Source organism: Phoca vitulina, unplaced genomic scaffold (genome assembly GCF_004348235.1).
Source record: "Phoca vitulina isolate PV1807 unplaced genomic scaffold, GSC_HSeal_1.0 scaffold19, whole genome shotgun sequence".
Classification (NCBI taxonomy): domain Eukaryota; kingdom Metazoa; phylum Chordata; class Mammalia; order Carnivora; family Phocidae; genus Phoca; species Phoca vitulina.
In genome coordinates this window covers 30,938,468-30,958,331 of record NW_022589722.1, presented here as the reverse complement: position 1 = coordinate 30,958,331, position 19,864 = coordinate 30,938,468, and the positions used below count along the sequence as shown (strand labels likewise).

Genomic DNA, 19,864 nt, shown 5'->3' with positions numbered 1-19,864 from the left:
AGTGTATTACTGAGACGTACAAGAACAACTGCTAGAAAAGCGAGCTCAGAGTCAACTAAAAGTGTAGAGAGTGGAGCCAGAGACCTCATTCCCTCGTTCAACACCTTTTGGCATTTTAAAAAAAGATGTATTATTTTGATGAACAGAAAATATAAGAAAGGAAAAAACCTAAGAATGGGTGGGAGAGAGTGAATGGGAGGTCAGGAGGAGAAGTCAGGGTAGTTAGAGAATTCTCCGGCAAACTTGCCTGTGGGCGAGAGCAGAGGAACAGCATGGAAGGCGCCCTGGTGCGGTTTTATTCTGTAATCTGAATCATGTCCCTTTTGCTCTGGCTACTAGGAAGCCAGGTTCTAATTTATGGCTCACATCTAAAGACTGATTCCCTAGGCTCTAGTGCTTCTTCATTTCTGACCACCCCAACCATCATTTTCCCTTTGCTCTGAGATTTTGGTATGTTATCTCATATCTTTTTATGCCTAAAATTTATAGGCCTTTACAATGTGGTAGGCTTTAATAAATAAAACTCCAAAGAATTAATGAATATGCATAATACTAAACTACGTAATATTTTAACTTTTCTTGACAATTTTAAGAATATTCTGGGGTCTTGCAAGTCTTCATTAATTATCACTGTAAAAGCTAGTTATCTATACAGATTATCCATATACATGTTGAATGATTTCTCTTCTACATGAACAGGTTACTGTGGTTTCCCCGGCCGTGTTCTGTCCCCTCCCTGTGACTCATGAGGAGGCAGGACAGGAACGCGGCTGAGAACCAGGCACACACCAAGCTTACATTCTGGGTCTGATCTTAGGATGAGCCGCTGAGACTCTCCCGGTGTACGTCCTCATCTACAAGATCGGGCTGACGATGACGACGGTACCTGCTTCGTGAAGCCGGCAGGATTAAATAAGGTGATGTGCAAAAACACACAGGAAGGATTCAGGGAATGTTTCTGGAAAGAAGGAGGGAAGGAACAGATCGAGGCCTGGCAAGGAGGAGGCCAAAGAGCCCGGAAGTGTGAACCACAGGTGGCACGTCTGTTCAGCCACAACATGCTGTGTGCAAGAGCCTGTCGGAGCCGAGGACTAGTGACCAAAACCTTCGTTCACTAGGAGGTCAACTCGGGGTATACGAGACCCTGCGTGAATTTCTTTTTTCATAATAATTCATCTTTTTCATCAGGAAGCGCACCAACTCTAACTGCGCTCGAGCTTTCTTGTACTGCTTTCCTGCGACCGAAAGCTTTACTTTTTTCTTTTTCCTTTCTTTTTCTGGAGCTAAAACAAATTTCAAAGCTCTGTGAGGCGCAGAGCCTGTCGTGCTTGATTATAATGTGATGCAGTGAGCCAACTCCGTTTTACCTCAAAGAAGAGTCTTCTGAGGCTGTTTGTCTTTTCCTGACTGAGCTTATAAACTGTTGTGCTCTTTAAAATCAGAGTTTCTTCTATTGCTAATCAGACAAATGACGGTATCTTTGGCATAGTAATAGCATGTCTCCATCTACGTACTTCAAATACACGATTTTCATCAGCTCCTTTTCTCTTCTTCACAGAAACCACAGTGGGGGTGTTCGTTAAATGCCCCCCTCCCCCATCTTCTCAGTCCTAGGCTGGGCTACTCACTGTCTCTCGGGGTTACACTCTCCATGTCCTTATTCATCCCCCTCCCCAAACATGTGCAACTGACACAAGGGCACGCAAAGGCCAGGGCGAGAGACTGGACTGAGTCCGGCTCTCACCAGGAAGTCCTGAACTTACACAGAGTACCTCTCAAACCTGAACAGGCTGAGCTCCTCATCACTGTTCTAGATCCGTTTCCTACAGTGTCACTAAGGTGACGTGATGGAGTAAGTAGGTTCCCCGTATGCCCTCCAACAAGGGTGGTCACCCAGGCAAAGGCAAGAACTGGAGCCCCCAGCTTCAATAAAGAGGATCACAGGACAGAACCCGTCCAAAATGCGTACTTGGTGCCACTGAAATGTTTCTCCCCATTCCTGGGGCCTCTGAGTGCCCCTCATGTCCCTCTGTCACTAAACCATGGCTAAGATGGTTCTTCCCAAAGGACTGGATACTTAGACTGTCTAGAGCAGAACAAAAACAAAAACAAAAAAACAAAAGAACCCCGAAATTCTTCATATTTACCCCAAGGAACACACAGAGTTTGGAAAGGTGACATCGGTGCCCTGCCGCACACACGGGGACCGTGGATGAATGCTCTCCCCCCAGAGTTTTAAAGCACTAGTGAGGAGAAGGCTGGTTTAGAATGCCCCCCACCTTGAACACTCCAGCTCACTACCCCGCATAGACTGCAAGAGTGATATTGCAGCTCCCGAACTTTGAGAAAGTGGCTTAGTTCTGAGGAACGAGCACACAAGAAAGCCAGCGGCCCCACACCCAGGGAACCCCAGGAGAGGGAAATGTGCCGTCCTGACTGCGGACGGATGCTCATGCCTCCCGTGCAAGGATACAGGGGTTACTGTCGTCAATGCTGCAGCTGTCCAGGATCAAGGGGATGCCGTCCAGCTCGCTGACCTGCAGAGAAAGGAAAAGGCAAATTTATACACTGAGAAAAGCTTGGGTCACATTGGAGATATAGAGGATTTGCTTCTCCTTTCTATTTCCTTACTCATTGCTACAACAGAATAGCATTCTGTTGTATTTCAAGTCTGCCCCATCAACCACAGCAGAGTTCTAAACGTGACCTTCGACAGCGAGGGCAGGCAGACACCGGAGGTTACACATTAGTGACCGGCCTGCCCCAGTGGATTCAGATGACGATGAGATGTCAGTTAACAGGTGACCCTCCTCCTCCCCCTGCCACAGCCCGGTCTCCTATACCTCCCATCACCCCAACCTCCGACGACTCAGCCCAACACCTGTAGTCACCACCTCGGAGTCTTCCGGTGTGCACGCCGTCCACCTCCTTCCGCTAACTTACACTCTGCTGTACATACATGATTTCTACTTTACACAGGCTGCGTACTTATTGTATCCTTCCTGCTTTTACGACACGTTAGTGTTACTTTAGGCTCTATGTGTTATTTGGTAGGATTTGGTAGGTTATTTTTGGGGACTGAAAATGCTCAAAAATTTTTCCATGTAAATTAAGGGTAATTGTTTCTTTGCCTTCTGCTCTCTCAGCTTATAAGGCTTCAGAGGAACTCTCTACTTTTGGTTATCGGGGGAAACCTGTATCTAAAACACCCACACCAACCCAGAAATATTTAAAAACAGGCATATAAACAAAAAGGGATACATTATTTCTCCTTCCACCCTTCCTCAAAAATGCTGGCGCAACTGGATAGCCATATAAAAAAGGATAAAGTGGATCTCTTCCCAATACTGTTCACCAGGATAAACTCCAAATGGAGCTGAGTTTATTACAGTTTAGTAGTACTAGTAAGTAGATTGTTTTTCTATGTTAAGAGTAGGAAAAGCTTTTCAAACTATGATTCGCAATCCTGAAGCAATAGGAGAAAGGTTTTAAAAGTTGGACTACATTTTTTAAAAAGGCAAACAGAAACTGGGAAAATTATTTGTAAGGTATCACAGGCAAAAGGTTCATATTTTAAATATAAAGAACTTTTAAAAACTGAGAAAAGGCCAGCAATCCAGTAGAAAACAATGGATCCAATATATGAACAGAAATGGCACCGAAACAAAGAAATGCAGATGGACCACGGACATCGGAATGTGTTCCACCCTGCAAACGGCTAGCACACTGAGACACCCTTCCCACCCAACAGTGTGGCAAAGGAGCGGGCGACGGGGAGCCAGGTGTCCTCACACACTGCTGGAGAGCACAGACGGCATAGCCCCCGCGGAGGGGCTGCTTGGGGTGAAGCGGACTCACACGGGGTACTACTCTCTGACCCAGTCATCCCAGCCCCAGGACAGCACCTCAAACAGCACAGTCACACGAAGTTATGTTTGCACACGTTATTCACTGCAGCACACTTTCTATTTTTATGTTTGAGATTCAATTCACACACGATGATGCTCACCCTCTTAAAGCATACAATTCAGTGGATTTTAGTTTATTCACACAGTTGTGCGACCATCACCACTACCTAGTTTTAGGACACATTTATTATCCCCAGAAAGAAACTCCATACCTATCAGTCATTTCTCATTTCTTCCTCGGCCCACGCCTTGGCAACCACTGATCTGTCTATGGATTTGCCTATTCTGGACGTTTCGTATAAATGGGACCTTTTGATATGTGGCCTCTTCTTTCAGTTAGCGTAACACTTTCAGGTCCATCCACACTCCAGCATGTAACAGCACCTCATTCCTTTTTACGGCTAAATAATATTCCACCGTCTGGATAGACCACATTTTATTTATCCGTCCATCCACTGACAGACATTTGAGTTGTTTCAACTTTCTGGCTATTATGACAAAGCCGCTGTGATCATCGTGTACGTGTTTCTGAGTGGATATGTATACTCAGTTCTCCTGGCTGTATATCTGGAGGGGAAATTGTTTGGTCTTGGTGACTCTTTAACATTTTGGGGAACCACTGGAGCGTTTTTCAAAGTGCTGCACCATTTTCTATTCATGCACGAGGGTTCCAATGGCTCCACATCCTTCTCAATACTTGTTTAACCATCCTCGTGGGTGTGAAGTGCTGTGTCATTGTGGTCTTGACCTGCATTTCTCTGATAGCTAATCATGTTGCGTACAGCACAATTTATAACCACAAAGATCCCAGAAACGACTCAGATGTTCACCAACACAGGCTGGTCGAATAAACTATGGCACAGACACCAAGGTAGGTAGCTGTGAAAGGGAGTGGGGGCGACCTAACGCACTACTCTGCGGGCATCGCCAGGATAGAATGGTAAGTGAAAAAAGCCAAGTGCAGCACGGGCTTATCTGTGAACCTTTTCTGTCATGCATCAGGAGAAATATACAAATTTGCTTCTATTTCCCAAAAGACACAATGAAGCGTTAAACAAAAAGCTAATAATGGTTATCCATAGGGGATGAGGAGAGAAATGAGGCACGAGAAACAGGAACAGAGGCAAGGCCTCTGTTAATGTACCTGCTTATGTAATTCTGACTTTGGAATCCTGAATATGTTTTATATAATTTTCTAAAATTAAATTTATAATGGATGTTAACTAGACTTACAGTGACTATTTCGCGATACGCACAAATATTGAATCATTATATTGTACACTGAAGGTAATATGCTGTATGTCAATTATGCCTCAAAAAAAAGTTAAATTTACTAAAGTTATAAAAATAGAAAACAGAAGCAGATTAATCTGATGACATGTAAAACAAAGAAAAATTATTTCACAGAACTGAAACAGTATTTGACTTTAGGTCCCTGATGAGACGTATCCTAAGCTCAGAAAGAAATCTTCAAATGGCATTCAGCTTAATTCATTCTGAACTTTTATATATTTAAAGCAAAGGGTAATTAATGTTATTAGGAACTAAGATTTTCAGCATAAAAAAGAAGTATCAAATCCAAAAGATAATTTTACACTTACAAATTAGAATAAATATTAGCAAGATTTCCTGATCTATTTTTCAATTTCTAAAAAAAACTTCCTAGCTGCTTACTGTAAAGGCCTTAGTGAAGACAAGCAGAGGTGAGCATTCTCAGTACTGGATGAATTACAGATCTTCCTCGACTTACAATGGGGTTATGTCCCAATGAACCCACCGTTACTACACCCAACCTACCGAGCATGGCAGCTTAGCCTGGCTGACCTTAAGCGTGCTTGGAACGCTCACATTATTAGCCTACAGTGGGACAAAATCATCTGCCACAAAGCCGATTATCAAATGATAATAAAGTGTTAAATATCTCATGCAATTTGCTGTCCAGAGAGTGAGAAACAGAAAGGCTGAAGAGTACAACACGGCTGTCCGCGTATCAGCTGCCGCTGACCCTTGTGATGGGGCGGCCGATGGGAAGCTGTACTGCGTATCACTAGCCCGAGAAAAGATCCACACTCAAAATTCCAAGTGCAATTTCTATGGAACGAGTTATCCCTTTCACACCATCGTCAGGTTGAAAATTCCTAAGTCGAGCCACCGTCGGTGGGGGACCTGTCCCAGTGGAGGACGGCGGACCTCCCACTGCATGCGACGCACACACCCGCAGCAGGGTCACTGCTGCCGACCATCGTCAGTTTCACAAAGGCAGACAGGAAGAGAATAAACCTAAGAGAAATGAATGTAACAGACATCTAGTACACACGAGGCGACGACAAACACTTTCATCATGTTTCCTTTCATTCTGGCGAGGCCAGGGTGAGCATTATTGGCTCCATTTTACTGATAAAGGAAGTGGCTCATGAGTCTAAGTACCCTCCCCAGGATCGCTTAACTAACAAGTGCTATTCCAAGGGGCCTGGAGACCACCGGAAGTCTGTGAAAATAGACCGGGAGAGGAAAAAGTCAGAAACTGTGCTAACGGTTTAACAGGGTTATGCTGTTATGTCCCCTGAATCTTATAATAACATCTAGGTTTGAGTCTTCCAGATCTTTTTAAAATTTTTATTTTTCTAGTAATTCATTTGTATTATATTTCATAAACATATTGAGGAATAAAAATATAAATATATAAAAATAAATTTATAAATATCTTTGGGGAAAAGAGGAGTTCTTCGGCACAGGTAGTGTGAGGAGCACTGGCGCTGAAGGTCAGAACCCTAGAGAGGGCTGCACCTGGAAGGGCTCATGTGCTTGAAAAGAGCAGCAGGAAATTTTTGGGCCAAACTGGTAGTGGTTTTATATTCAAAGTGAGATTATATTCAAAGCTTCCCAACGCAACCCTCACGCCGCACATCTCCTCCAATAACCTGCCACGCATCTACCAGCAGGCCTGGGGTGCGAACAATGACATCTCCAACGGCTCTGCTCGGGGGTGAAGAGGAGGGATCCAGGCAAGCAGCAAGGGCCTGCTGGATGGCATAGTGATGACGGAATACCAACTGACCCTCCAGCCCTTTGCAAATGTGTGATCTTAAATCCTCCTGGAACATACCGGAATAGCTGGATGTCTGACTATATAGCACGGGACTCACAGGGAAGGCCTCCCTGCAGAAGTGACATTTAGCTCAGGATGAGCATAAACATGCACTAAGTGCACAAATCAAGGGGGCCGTGGAGAATGTTTTGCAGGGAGAAGAGCGTGTGCAAAAGCTGGGAGATCTGAAGGAAGAGGACTGTTCCAGGAACTGGCCGGGCAGCATGGGGATGAAGAGCGAGGACCGGGGAGCCAGCGTGCTGGGGTCGAAGCCTGGTTCTGCAGCAGCACTGCTGAGCCGTGTGACTTTGGGCAAGTCATTTAACCTTGGCGACTGCGTTTTCTCGCCCATAAAACGGGAGGGTGGGGCTCGCCTCCAAGGGTGGCTGCGAGAAGGGAACTGACTGCTACGGAGGCCAGCCCACGGCCGGTGCTCCATGATGGCGGCAGCTGGTCACACTAACACAGGTAGTTCAGGTGTTTGGAGCAAGAGCGGACCTCCTGCAAGGATGAAGCAACAGGAGGAGGACTTCCACAGAGCTAAGTTTACAATGCTACTTTGTACCTAATACAAAAAACTGGTTTGTCTACAAACCAGTAAGTTTATTTTCAAAAATATATATATATATATTTTTGGTGAGAAATAAAACTATTCAGGATCTAATATTTGATGCAAAAAAATGTCTCATTTTCTGGGGGGGGTGGATAAAGTAGAATTCTCAGGGGTGCTAAATGGGTAAGATTTCCTTTGAAGGAAATGAAATCACACGCTAAAATTTGAAATTTAGGCGGGCAGTAAGGATGAATGAAAGAGCTCTTGAAGATCATGGTTACACTAGGGTGGTGGCTGAATGGGGGCATGCTTTCTCAGGTAAGTATTTCTCATTCACACTGCTCCATTATGAAATGGTACAAGATAAATTTCTTTTTAAAGATTTTATTTATTTATTTGACAGAGAGAAAGTGCATGAGCAGGGGGAGCGGCAGGCAGAGGGAGAAGCAGACTCCCCACTGAGCAAGGATCCCAATGTGGGACTTGATCCCAGGACCCTGAGATCATGACCTGAGCCGAAGGCAGACGCTTAACCAACTGACCCACCCAGGTGCCCCAATACAAGATAAATTTTTATAGAGATTCATTAAACGTTTATAACATAAATGATCTCTAGACAAGGATGACGGTGGCATTATGGCAAACGTACAGTTATAAACTTAAGAATGGACTCAGGTTCCATCCCTGGGATAAGAACACGCAGATGCCAGCCCTTCAGGAGGGGTGGCTGATAACACAACCGTGTTACAACCAAGCTCGAGTTGACTGCTGCGGCTACATGTGCGTAGCTCCCATCTGGGGCAGGGGAGAACAATTAGGAAATTAACAAGTTTTCTTCTGTTCACACTTCATAAAACAAGGAAGCTGTTTGTTTTCTTACCTAACATGTTGGGAATTGATTCTAGACCTATAATAAATGAGTCACAAGCTGTGGTGCGTATCAAGGAGCCAAGCTCAGTCAACACTTTCACGAGGTAACACACCTCAACAAGACAGCAAGTCTGGCTTAAACAAACGAACATTTAGCCCCTGGAAATAAAGTGTAAACAGAAAGACGACTAATTGATTTGCTAACTGTTCCTTCCCGCCTTGGCCAATCATCTCGGAGAAGGTACTCTGCCAAGTGTGCAGGCCTACCTCTACTATCTAGGCTCCTTTGGGAAAATATATTGGATGGACAGAAAACAGAGCCTCAACTGTTCTGGCTGCTCTCACATCAAACGGTAAATGCAAAAATCCAAGAACCCGAAGAAAGGCCAGAGCACGATACCAACGCAGGACCTAATCTCCATTAAATATGTAGTGAATCGAGCCTAACTGACATTTGGTAAAAATGTGTTCACAACACAGCTCCTCAAAACAAATAAATACACAAACAGAAAGATCATCAGAGTCCTCATTCTGAAGTCAATCAATGACCAGCGGGGGTGTGGCAACGCTCCAACAAGGTCTCTGTGGGGATGAAGCCATCCTCAGACACGCTGACAGCCACTCAAAGGGCCTGGAGCCCAAAGGTGATGCTGGATGATATGGACCATCCAGTCGGAAATGTGGATGCACCCGCCCATGGGCCAAGACTCAATGATCACCCCAATCACCTGGAGGGACAGTAGATACTTTGGATGCGGACAGACCTACACGAGAATTCCAGCTCATCCTTTCAGCTGTGGAACCCTGCGGAGGTTTCTGAACTTCACGAAGTCTAGACTTGGTGAGACAAGGGGGTCACGCCCACCTCACAGGGTCACGGTGAAGATCCGTGAGGAAGCATTCAGCACAGCACCCCGTACGTAATCGGGACATAAGAAACGGCAGCATGTGTAACATTGCTTTCACCTGGTTCAGAGATTCTGAAGGTTTCCTTCGCGACCCACACTTGCCAAGGGCCGGACACAGGACTCCTTCACCAAACACAAGCTAGGCTTTAGCAAAGCTCCAAAACATAAAGATGGACAGTTCCATAAGCAGGGAATTTGTAGACATGGTGACTAGGTCAGTCCCAGGTTTCTCTGGACTGTCTCACGAGCTGAGTGTGATGCTGGCCGCTAAGCCTCACCCACAGCCCCTCACCAACTGTTGCCTCACACAGTCAATTCTGAGTCCCACAAACACACAGCATCACTCACCTCCACGTTGCACTCATTGCCATGCCGTTTTATACAGCTTCACCCCGGGCTCTTCATGATTGAGCTGCGGCCACCGCCAGACAAACAAGTCATGTTGCTACTACTCAGGACGCTACAGGACACCTGGTAAATTCTGCAGACAACCCTTGTCTAGCACGTAGAGCCGTAGGCTAGTGGTTCACAACCTTGGCTCCACATCGGCATTACCGGGAGGTTTCGAACAGTACTAATCCTGTGGTCCCAACTCCAGAACAAAGAAATCACAATCTCGCAAAGTGAAATCTGGGCATCAGAGTCTTGGACAAAGTCTTCCAGTGATTCCAACGTGCAGCTGAGCTGAGAATTCCTGACCCGTGCCGAGTCCAAGAGCACCCACTGAGCCAGCACGGGGGACCCATCGTAAACCCTGCAAGAAGCCCCTAAAATGGAGCACAGTGCCCTTCACGGCTTCCCCTCTGGTGCCTTTTTCTTTTTTTCTTAAATTCCCAAACCAAGCTCTGTTGAGCTATGACTAACATATAGCAGACCGTAGCTGTCCCTGTGCAACCACAGACAAACAAAGGTCAGGACGTCTGCCTCGCCCAGAAAGCTCCCACGCGGCTCCGCCACCTCCGGGGCTCGCCCCCAGCTCTCATCAGCCACGGAGCTCCGGCCTCATGCCACTTACTAACCCTCTCTCCTTTGTTGGTTTTTTTAAATGGTTGCTCTAGGGTTTAGACGATGCATCTTTGACTTGCTGTGTTCTACCTACAAACAGTATTACACTGTTTCACACATGGTGTCAGAGTCTCAAACCGGGCACCCCGCGTGGCACCGGCGGAACTGCTTGCATATGTTTACTTCTACATACATTATAAACCCCCGAATGCACTGCTGTTACGATGGACTCAAAGAGCCTCTTAAGTAAATCTAAGAATGAGGATAAAGGTATTTTGTTTTTAGCCACATATTGAACTATTCCGGGGCTTTCAATTCTTTACAGTCAGGTCTCATCCGGCACCACTTTCCTTCGCTCAATACAACTTCCCTCAACACCCCTCAGGGCACAGCTCCACCAACGGCAATTTCTCTTGTCCGTCTGGAAATGTCTCTATTCTACTTTCATCTGTGAAGGATATCTTAGCTGGATATAGAATTCCAGACTGACAGTTTTCGCATTTTAGAGACGTTACTCCACTGACTCCTGTTTTGCATCACTGCTCAAGAGAAGCCTGCTAGCGCTCGTATCTTTGTTCTTCTTGACAGCCGGCAGGAGTCAGCGTGGTGGCGAGTACCAGCCCCGCAGAAAGATGAACCAAAGCCAAAGGGGGTTCTTCACAAACACTAATAAAGTGAAAAAAATTCCAGGAAGACTGATGAAGGAAGGAAAGAGAGACATCGATTTAAAAGAACAGCATGAAAAGAGAGAAACAGCTACAGAAAACATAGATGAAAATGTTATGAATTTTATGAAAAAAGCTAGAAATCAAGGTATAATGGATATCTCTGAGGAAAGTAGAAAACATCATTGACACAATAAATAAAACTGTTGAATAGAATAATTTAAATATTTAAATTATTTAAAGATACAAAAATGACCAAGACTCACTGACAAAAACATTCAAAGACCCAACGGCTCTCTAAGTGAGTGCCACCAAAGTTTTCAGGACCACATAATCTACTATGTATATAAGTTGTTCCAAAATAACAGGACAAGAGAGAAAGCTTCCCAACTCATTTTAGAAGGCTACTCTGACTTGGTCCAAAGCCAGCATAAGACAGACCAGGATAGGAAATTACAGGCCTATTTAACTATGAATATATACCCCCTCTCACTCCCACACAAAAAATCCTGCAAATAGTATTAGATGAACTAAATTAAACATGTTACAAAAATTCACCATGATCCCAACGCCAACCAGATAATCTACAGTGTAATCATCCTCATTAACATACTAAGAATTACCGCAATATCACTGAAAAAGCATCTGGTAATGGTTAGCACCTATTTTTGATTTTTTTTAATTCTCAGAAAACTGGAGAACCTTTCTAACTTGAAAAAGGCTATGTGCCAGAAACCTGTAGTAAGTATCATACATGCTAAGAGAGAATTTAGGTAGATCCCAAGACCAGAAAAAAACACAAGGAGATGGTCTTCTTACTCTGATGTAGAAAACTAAACTCAGTAAAATAGTGCGACTTAAAAAGGTCTTTGTTTGGAGCAACCTGACTCTAGAAATCAGAGAGAAGCCAGAGTGGTGTCAACGGTGCTCAGTCCTACGGTCAGAATGGAAGCAGCGGAAGAACAAAAACAGAAGAAAGCAATCAGGCTGATTCAGGTGAAGAAAGAGTGATTTTTTTTTTTTTTCCAGGAGTAAAAGTTGAAATCTTAGTAGATCGATTACCCAGATATAAAGCGGAAAATAATTATCTAGAAGGCCGGGATAAAGATCTAAAGGGACGTGAAAACGCACCCAGTCCTAACCGCTCTCAAGATGGGGTAGATGTTTTAGTTGTTACTGGAACAGAAACTGGGACTGTGGCCCCACAAAACCCAGGACAGGAGAAAAACCACGGGCCTGGCTCATTGGAATTGCTCACAGAAGCAGGATCCAAGAAATGAGCGAGGAGAGAACCCCTAAGTGTCACAGGCCACCGACCGTCACAGACTCACGGAAGTCCTAGGGAAGCCGAAATGAGGCCTTTCTGCACCAACACTCTCCCTCGGACACCACAAACTTTCTGCTGTTTGGCAGCAAAGACTATTAATTGCTGGTTTCTGGGGACACGCTTTTGCTTGGGAAGAACCATGAGCAGACTGGGCACTGGCTTGTCTTAACTGTGGCGTGGGGGGGGGGGGGGGGGGCAGTGCTATGATAAACCCGTGCCCTGTTAACTTTTCTCAATTTTAACAAGTGAGGCATGTCAGAGATTTGGTATTAGGGTTTGTGAACCTGCGAGACACCAACCTGGCCTGCAGCAGGTGAAGAAGTCCTGACCCCAGGAAGGCATGCGGAGTCACTCTCCAGGCAGGTTTACACGGAATAAGTTGGACAGGATACATTTTAAACTTCAATCTCTTTGAATTTTAACTCATATGAGCAGAGAATCTGACTTTAATGTCTTGGACTTTAATTTAAAATGGAATGTAATCTTTCGATTTTAATGTCTCCCTGGGAATTTGATAATGAGATAGAATTAATATTCAAATTTAGAGTACCTCTTGTGGGCATTTTATTATTACACTGAATTTAGTCTCTTAATATGCAATGAATTCTCTGCCTTGAGGTCAAAGTGACTTTGGAGTTAATTTAATTCATGGGTTGGTGTGACCCACTTAAGAATCTTCTGGGAGCAAAATCTCTGCTCTCCACCAGTAGTCCAAGAAAAAGAAAGGAGCATGGCTGGTAGAAGAAGCAAGAGTGGCCTCATAATAAAGGTGGGAGCAGAATGGTCCCGACAACGAAGCTTTCTCCGAAGAAGGGACACACTCTTAGCCCAATACTTAGCAGAACAACAACAAAACCCAGAAAGAATGCTGAGAGGGGTAGACATCTGCTCTCTTTACGTTGTAGAGAGAGCTGTATTAACGTAATATCTGATGGCCTCTCCAGGTCCTTCACCTGCTCCTTCCCAAGGCAGTGACAATCAGACTAGCGAGTCTGGTTCTATGAAGTCCACGGCATACATATTTATTTGTTTGTCTGACTCTTTCATTAGGCTCCGGGGTTTTCAGCTAACATGAAGCATGCTTCCTTCATTCCTGCATCCTGTGCCTTGCCCTCAGTAACTAGTTGCTGAAAACATATGTGGATATGAAGGAGGTAAAACAGCTCTGATGACCGACCCCATGCACACACTCACAAGTATATAGGGAGACAAAGTCCTGGTGCTTCTGCAACTTAGAATGGGGGGGGGGGCGGAGAGTGCGGGACACATCCAGGAGAGCACACATGCAAGAAATAAGTAAAGAAAAACAGTACAGATCATGATAATTCCTATAAAGGGAATAAAGAGGATGATCAGCTAGAGAGTGACAGGGGAGGCTCTCTTTTAGATAGGGCGGCCAGGTAATACTTTTCTATAAAATGGTGACATTTGAACTAAGACCCAAGCATGCAAATGGGGCAAGCACTCACCAATCTAGAGGGAACCCAAATCACCCGAGGGAAAGGGAGCTGGAAGTACAGACTTACCGGTGAAAAGAACTGGGCACATTTGGGGTACGGACAGGAAATCAGTATGGTTCTGTGCAGGGAGCACGGGTGAAATGGTAGGGGCGAGGCAGTTAAGGAAGGAGCCAGAACCCGTGGAACAGCGGTCCTCAGAGCTGAGTCCCTGCAGCAGCAGCCTAAGCATCACCTGGGAACTTGTTCTTCAGAAATGCAGATCCTGAGCCAACCCCAAACCTACTGAATCAGAAACTCCGGGGCTGGGCCCAGCAGAGAGCTGTTGAACGAGCCTTCAGATGATTAGGATGCATGCTGAACTTTAAAAATCGCTGCCAGAGTAGCGGTTCTCAATCCTTCCTATGAATCTGAATCACTTGGGGAGCTTTTAAAAGTGATGCCTTGATTCCACCACTCATCAACTTAATCTGAATCTTGGGGGCGATGGTCCAGGCATTATACAAATGCACATGTGTATATTTTAAAAGCCCCCTAGGTGATTCAGCTTCCTAGAATATAGTCTTGAAGGTCAGGAAAATAATTTGGATCTTTTTTTTTCCCCTAAATGTAAAAGGGGTGATCGAAGATTTTATACAGGTGAATGAAATAATCCAATGTGGATTTTCAAAAAGAGGACCTCTGGCTGCCATATAAAGATGTGGGTGAGGAAGAGCAAGAGCGCTCTGGGAAGGCCTGTCGGGAAGCATTCACTGCAGCAGGTGAGTGGAAAGGGGACAGGTGCACTGGGGATAAAAGCTGCAGCTGATGGGAGACAGATCCGACAGGAATTGCCTTCTAGAGGGGTGGTTGGGGAAGAGAAAGGAGGACTGGTTTCATTTGCGGAGACACGGAAGAGCTCGGAGACATGTGAGTGTACCCCAGCAGTTACGTCTTCTATGTTTCCTTTATGGAGAGTGTGAACTGCCGTGTATCCCACTGTGGAGCTCAGGGGACACAACTGGGCTTGAGAGGTACACGGGGTCACCTGCACACAGATGGGCTTTAAAGCCCAGGACTAGGGGCCTCCCAGGGGAGGTGGCTGCAGACAGTGAAGGGCTCAGGACCAAGTCCTAAAGCATTCACACATTTAAGGGGCCTCAGAAGAGAGATTTTTGTGCTCCTTCTATAGCCTCGGCATCATCACCAAATACGGTTTCATCAAAAGGTTTGAGAAATCCAACACTAGATACTACAGGCAAATGTAAGCACTTCCTCATGGATTAATTTGTAAGAAATATGAATTTTTTTCCCGGAAGGAGATAATCAGTAACTGAAAATCCACAGGGCTAAGATTTTCTTTAAAAGCCACAGTGACCATCAGATTATTTGTCCACTGATCATTTTTCAGGGTAACTTTTTAGAAGCTGATTTCTAAACCAAATTATGTGGGCTGCAAATCGCTTCCCTTGTTAAGATTATAGGAGTAACACATACGCACATACATACCTCACTAAAATGAGTAAAAAATATTTTAATTCCAACCGACTCCTGCTCTACCAGCCCAGTCCTCGAGAAGAACAGAAGCGACCTCGATGGGAAATTCAACTTCAAAGACAACTGATTCCCTAAGTCTACTGCATGCCCAAGGTAAAAAAAAAAAAAAAAAAAAAAAAAATGCCAGTCTTGCAAGTGGGGGCTGGAAGGTGGGAGTGAAATAACCAGGGGGCTCCCCAGTCCCTGAGCCCCTCCGTCCCTCTCCGCTTGAGGGCAAACAAAGGGGTCAAGCAGGAGGGCAGAACAAAAAAGGTCAGTTTCAGTGCCAGTAAGGACTAGAATTCATTTCAGCTCGTGATCACCACCACCCTGAAATCTCACCCCAACCCAGGCTGACATTTGAGAATCTGATCCCTTATCTCAAGGGTCAGGCCCCAGGCCTGAGGTAGGGACAGATCCCATCCATGAACATGTTCATGTATGGCCAGGCTTTTTTGTTCAACTCATATATATTATACACATATACATTTAAAAACGAAGATCATCTTCATATAGAAGCTATCCTATATCTTTCCACGTAATAAAAATTGTTTGAAAATGTGATTTTTAAAATGGTGCATACCATTCCATTACTACCATCTACCATAATTTATTTCACCTTCCCTGTTCAGGACACTTGAATAATTTATATGTTTTTACCAACAATATAATGAACATCCATATATCAATATTTTTATGACATCACTGATCATCTCCTTTGGAGAAATTCCCCAAGGAAAAACTACTAGATGAAAAATACAATCATCTTTAAATCTCTTTGATACACATTGCCAAACTGTGCCCCAAAAGGGTCTTTCCACTTCATATCATCCTTATCCTTTATATCACTTTATCCTTACTGACAGTGAGCAATTTTTTCCAAAGTTGCTTTTCTTAAAGAGACAAAAATTTTTACTTTCTAGCTTCACTCTTTTTATTATTATTATTATCGTTGTTGTTGTTATTAGAAAGGCTGAGCATTTTCCACCTACAGTTTGGGACGGTTTTGTGAAGCGAAGATTTTAGGAGGTAATGGTAAAGTTTTGCGGACCAGCTAAAACACGCAGAGTGGGTTCTGCAACCTGAGTTGGGAAGAACCTATGAGTCTTGCAACAGGTGAGCAAATAAATGTACACACAAGAAGGACAGTCACCATGAGACAAGCCTTGGCCCAGTGTCCCACAGGGGACCAGGCCACCGCAGAGCCCCAGCGCAAACACCGGCGAAGGGCGGACAGTACCAAGAGCAGAGCCGTGGCAGGAGCCAGGAGTGACTGAGACTTTCAGAGACTGCACCCCACAGGCGAGCCTGGCCAAGACACCACAAGGCTGAGCATTTTGGGAAGGAAGAGCACGTGGAAAGGAAGCCAGGGACTGGCTATGGGGCCAGGCCCACTCAGAAAGAAGAGAAGTCAGAGAGAAGACGGTACTCCAACTCCACAGCAAAACCCAATAGGGCGACACAGCAATGTTCTGACAGAGCTCATGGAAAAACAGAGAAGCGTTTCAAGAAAAGCAACACTGAGACTCTTAAAGTACTCCCAAGTACAAAGGACAATGTGATTAATAAAAATATTTTTTACATTCAACTACCAAATTCCAGAAGATTAACAACTAACTTTTCTTTAGCCAACATGTGCATCTGAAGTTAGTGCGATTTTCTCATGAATTCTTCACCGAGTAGACAAAATCTTTGTTTATAAAGAATGAATGAAACAAGCTGGGTTTAAAGCCGCTTACTGCATTCTGCTTACAAGGCTGAAAGAAACAGTAGTCGTTAAGTGTGAAGGGAATGGATTACACATGGTAGAAACTCAACGAGCATCCCATGAATGAATGTGAGATCAGTAGGTGCTTCCACGTTGGCCAAGTATGGAACCACCAGAAACCTCAGGGCAGGATGTCGGAGAGGTATTTTCAACTGCTTTGGAATGCAAAACATCTTCAAGTGTTTGGTCTGGGAGAACAGGGTCCAGAGGCGGCCAAGCAGACCCCTTCTAGAGGAAGGTGCCAGCCCTTGACACAGCACTGTTCCTGGCTCAAGGTTCCACTTCTTCAGGCTTCTAAGTAACAAGGGTCGAGCGATGGGAACTCAGCTGAGTCACCTTGGGCTCATCTGAAAACCAGGCAGAAAGCTCGACTGCCAAAGCAGAGGGTTCACTTACCTGGGGGGTGAGAAAAGCGAATGTCTTGCACAATACCTGCCTTCCAGAAAGTGTTAACTAAAATGGCAGATAGTAATATAATCTTCTTTATTTGTCCTTCTACTTAGGGCATTTTTGTTGCATTCTTTGCAAAGAACTTTAAACTAGCAGAATTATAAGGGAAGAAGCTTAGACACAGGGTTATCTTGCCACTATAGCCCTTTCTTGAAGATGGTTTCATCAACAAATCATCAAAAGCTGCCTAGCGAAGTAGTTGGAGAGCTAGATGAAAGACCTCTGTTTTCAAGCAGAAACAGGGGAAAATGAATCAAGATGTGAACTGATCTCGAATGTACTTGAGTGCACATGACTTAAAGCTCTACTCCACTTAGCGGCCTCCTTATAAAGTGCCATAAGATATGACTTGAGAAAGCAGTAAGACCAGAAAGGGGTCAGGAAACCGTGTCAGTGGCAGAGAAAACAAAGCAGCTCGGGAAAGCTGTGCTGGGACATCTGTGTGATCACGCACAGCTATGTTTAGAACAAAAATAACCCATATAGCAAGTTTTTAAAAATATGCATTCCACCGCTGCTTCTTGGGGTGTGATTCCCACCCCTACCACATCATCTACGGTGTCACACTTCAGTGCCTGAACAAACAGAAATCTGTCCGGAACACACTCAGTCTTTAATTTTTAACCCATGGACAGAATCTCAACTGCTCGCTGTAATACGATGAGCTCCCGGCCACTAATAAATACAGACTTGGAAACGATTTATCAACTTGCCCATGGTGTTAAAAAGAAAAGAAAAGAAAAAAGAAAAGAAAAGAAAAGAAAGAAGGACCTGCTGAGAGCTCACGTCTCTAGCCAGCACCTGGAATCTTGGCACACGTTGGCCCTTGGGAGGAATATCTTGATCTGGGCCCTGCGAGGAGCCCTATGTCCTATGGGCACAGGGAGGAAGGAAGCCAGCAGGGGAGCCCGAGGAAACCAACATGCTGTCCTTCTCTCCCCGGCCGGCCTCCTATGAATCTTGACCGACATGCCGACAGCCTGTTGTGGTCTCTCAAGGAAGCCCCACTGTCCCCTTGCAGGTGCAGATTACAATGAGGAGAATATGTCTATGAATAGAGGTGACATGTTTCAGAAACACATCCCTCGGCACCAGCAAAAAGCTGGTGCTCGTAACAGCTCTGCAAGGTAGGAATCGGTGTTCTCTGATAGATCAAGAAAATGTGATCTGTAGCTTGTTCCCAGTCACGGAGAGGAGTGAGCAGCAAAGCCCGGGTCTGTTAAAACTTCAAGGTTTTATTTGACTGCACCATACAAACCGCAGGAGGGGATTTCTAGTCCAAGATAACAGTAAATGTGCTGGGAAATCTCAACGTGCAGAGCCGAGAGTACTCGGGATGGAGAAGGGGAGAGGAAGGGCCAGCGAGGCACAGCCGCGGCCCTGGAACGGCCACAAGCATGGGGACAGTGTGTCGCAGGCCCCGCAGACCAGGAAGGGCCTCTGGTGACAAATGCAGCAGCCCCCCAAGCAGGAAAGACCTGGCCGGTGTGCAGTGTCCTCAGGAACCTCACCACCAGCACGGTATGAACATCAGAGCACCATCTTCGGGTCCTTTCCCTAGGCTGATTCTGTTTGCGGACACCCTACAACTATCTACTCATCTGACAAAACTTGAAAATAGAGCTACTCTGTGACAGACCCTACAGTGGTGGCCAATGGGTGAATCAGGCTCATTTGCTGCTCTCACCACAGTCAGGGTGGGGTGGGGATACGGGAGCGAGGAAGGCCCCAGAGACGAGAGAACACGTCATTCATTTCCAGAACTGGTGGGAACACAATGCGCCATGGGGACACAGAAGAGGAGCCGGGGTGGGGCCAATCAGAGAGGCCTTGAAGGCCAAGCTTGGGAGTTTCACTTTAATCCTGAAGGCAACAGAAAAGACTTCATGTAGAGATTTGTGTTTCAGAACGCACATTTTATTTTAAAATTTAATTTCCTACAGTAAAGTGTACAGCTTGTAGACGTTTCACCTATGTACATGAACGTGCAACTATCACTCAGATCGAGACAAAGAACATTCCAGCACCCAGAGGCTCTCTGTGTCCCCTACTATAACCAGTACTCTACCCTCTTAGATTATTTCTGCCTGTTCTGGAATTTGGGTAAATGGAGCCATACAGTTTACACTCTCTTGTGTGGGTTTTCTTTGCTAAACATATTGCCACCAATCACAGGAGCTTGTCCTTCCTCATTGCTGTGTATTATTCCACTGTACGAACGTACCAGGCTGTACTTTTATCCATTCTATCAGCGATGGACATCTGGAGTTTCTCCAACATGGGGCTCTTACGAGTAAGGCTGCTATGAACATTCAGGCACATGATTCCTGGTGGACATAAGCATTCATTT

At 45.2% G+C, this 19,864-nt stretch overlaps 1 protein-coding gene across 1 annotated transcript in view; it reads right to left on the bottom strand.

Annotated features, from left to right (window-relative positions):
* The window catches only part of ATXN10 (ataxin 10), a 163,632-nt gene that overhangs the window by 25,430 nt on the left and 118,338 nt on the right, over window positions 1–19,864 (bottom strand). The window contains exon 10 of the mRNA XM_032416715.1: window positions 2,474–2,537. Coding sequence (XP_032272606.1) covers window positions 2,474–2,537 — 64 coding nt within the window. The remainder of the gene's footprint in view (window positions 1–2,473; window positions 2,538–19,864) is intronic.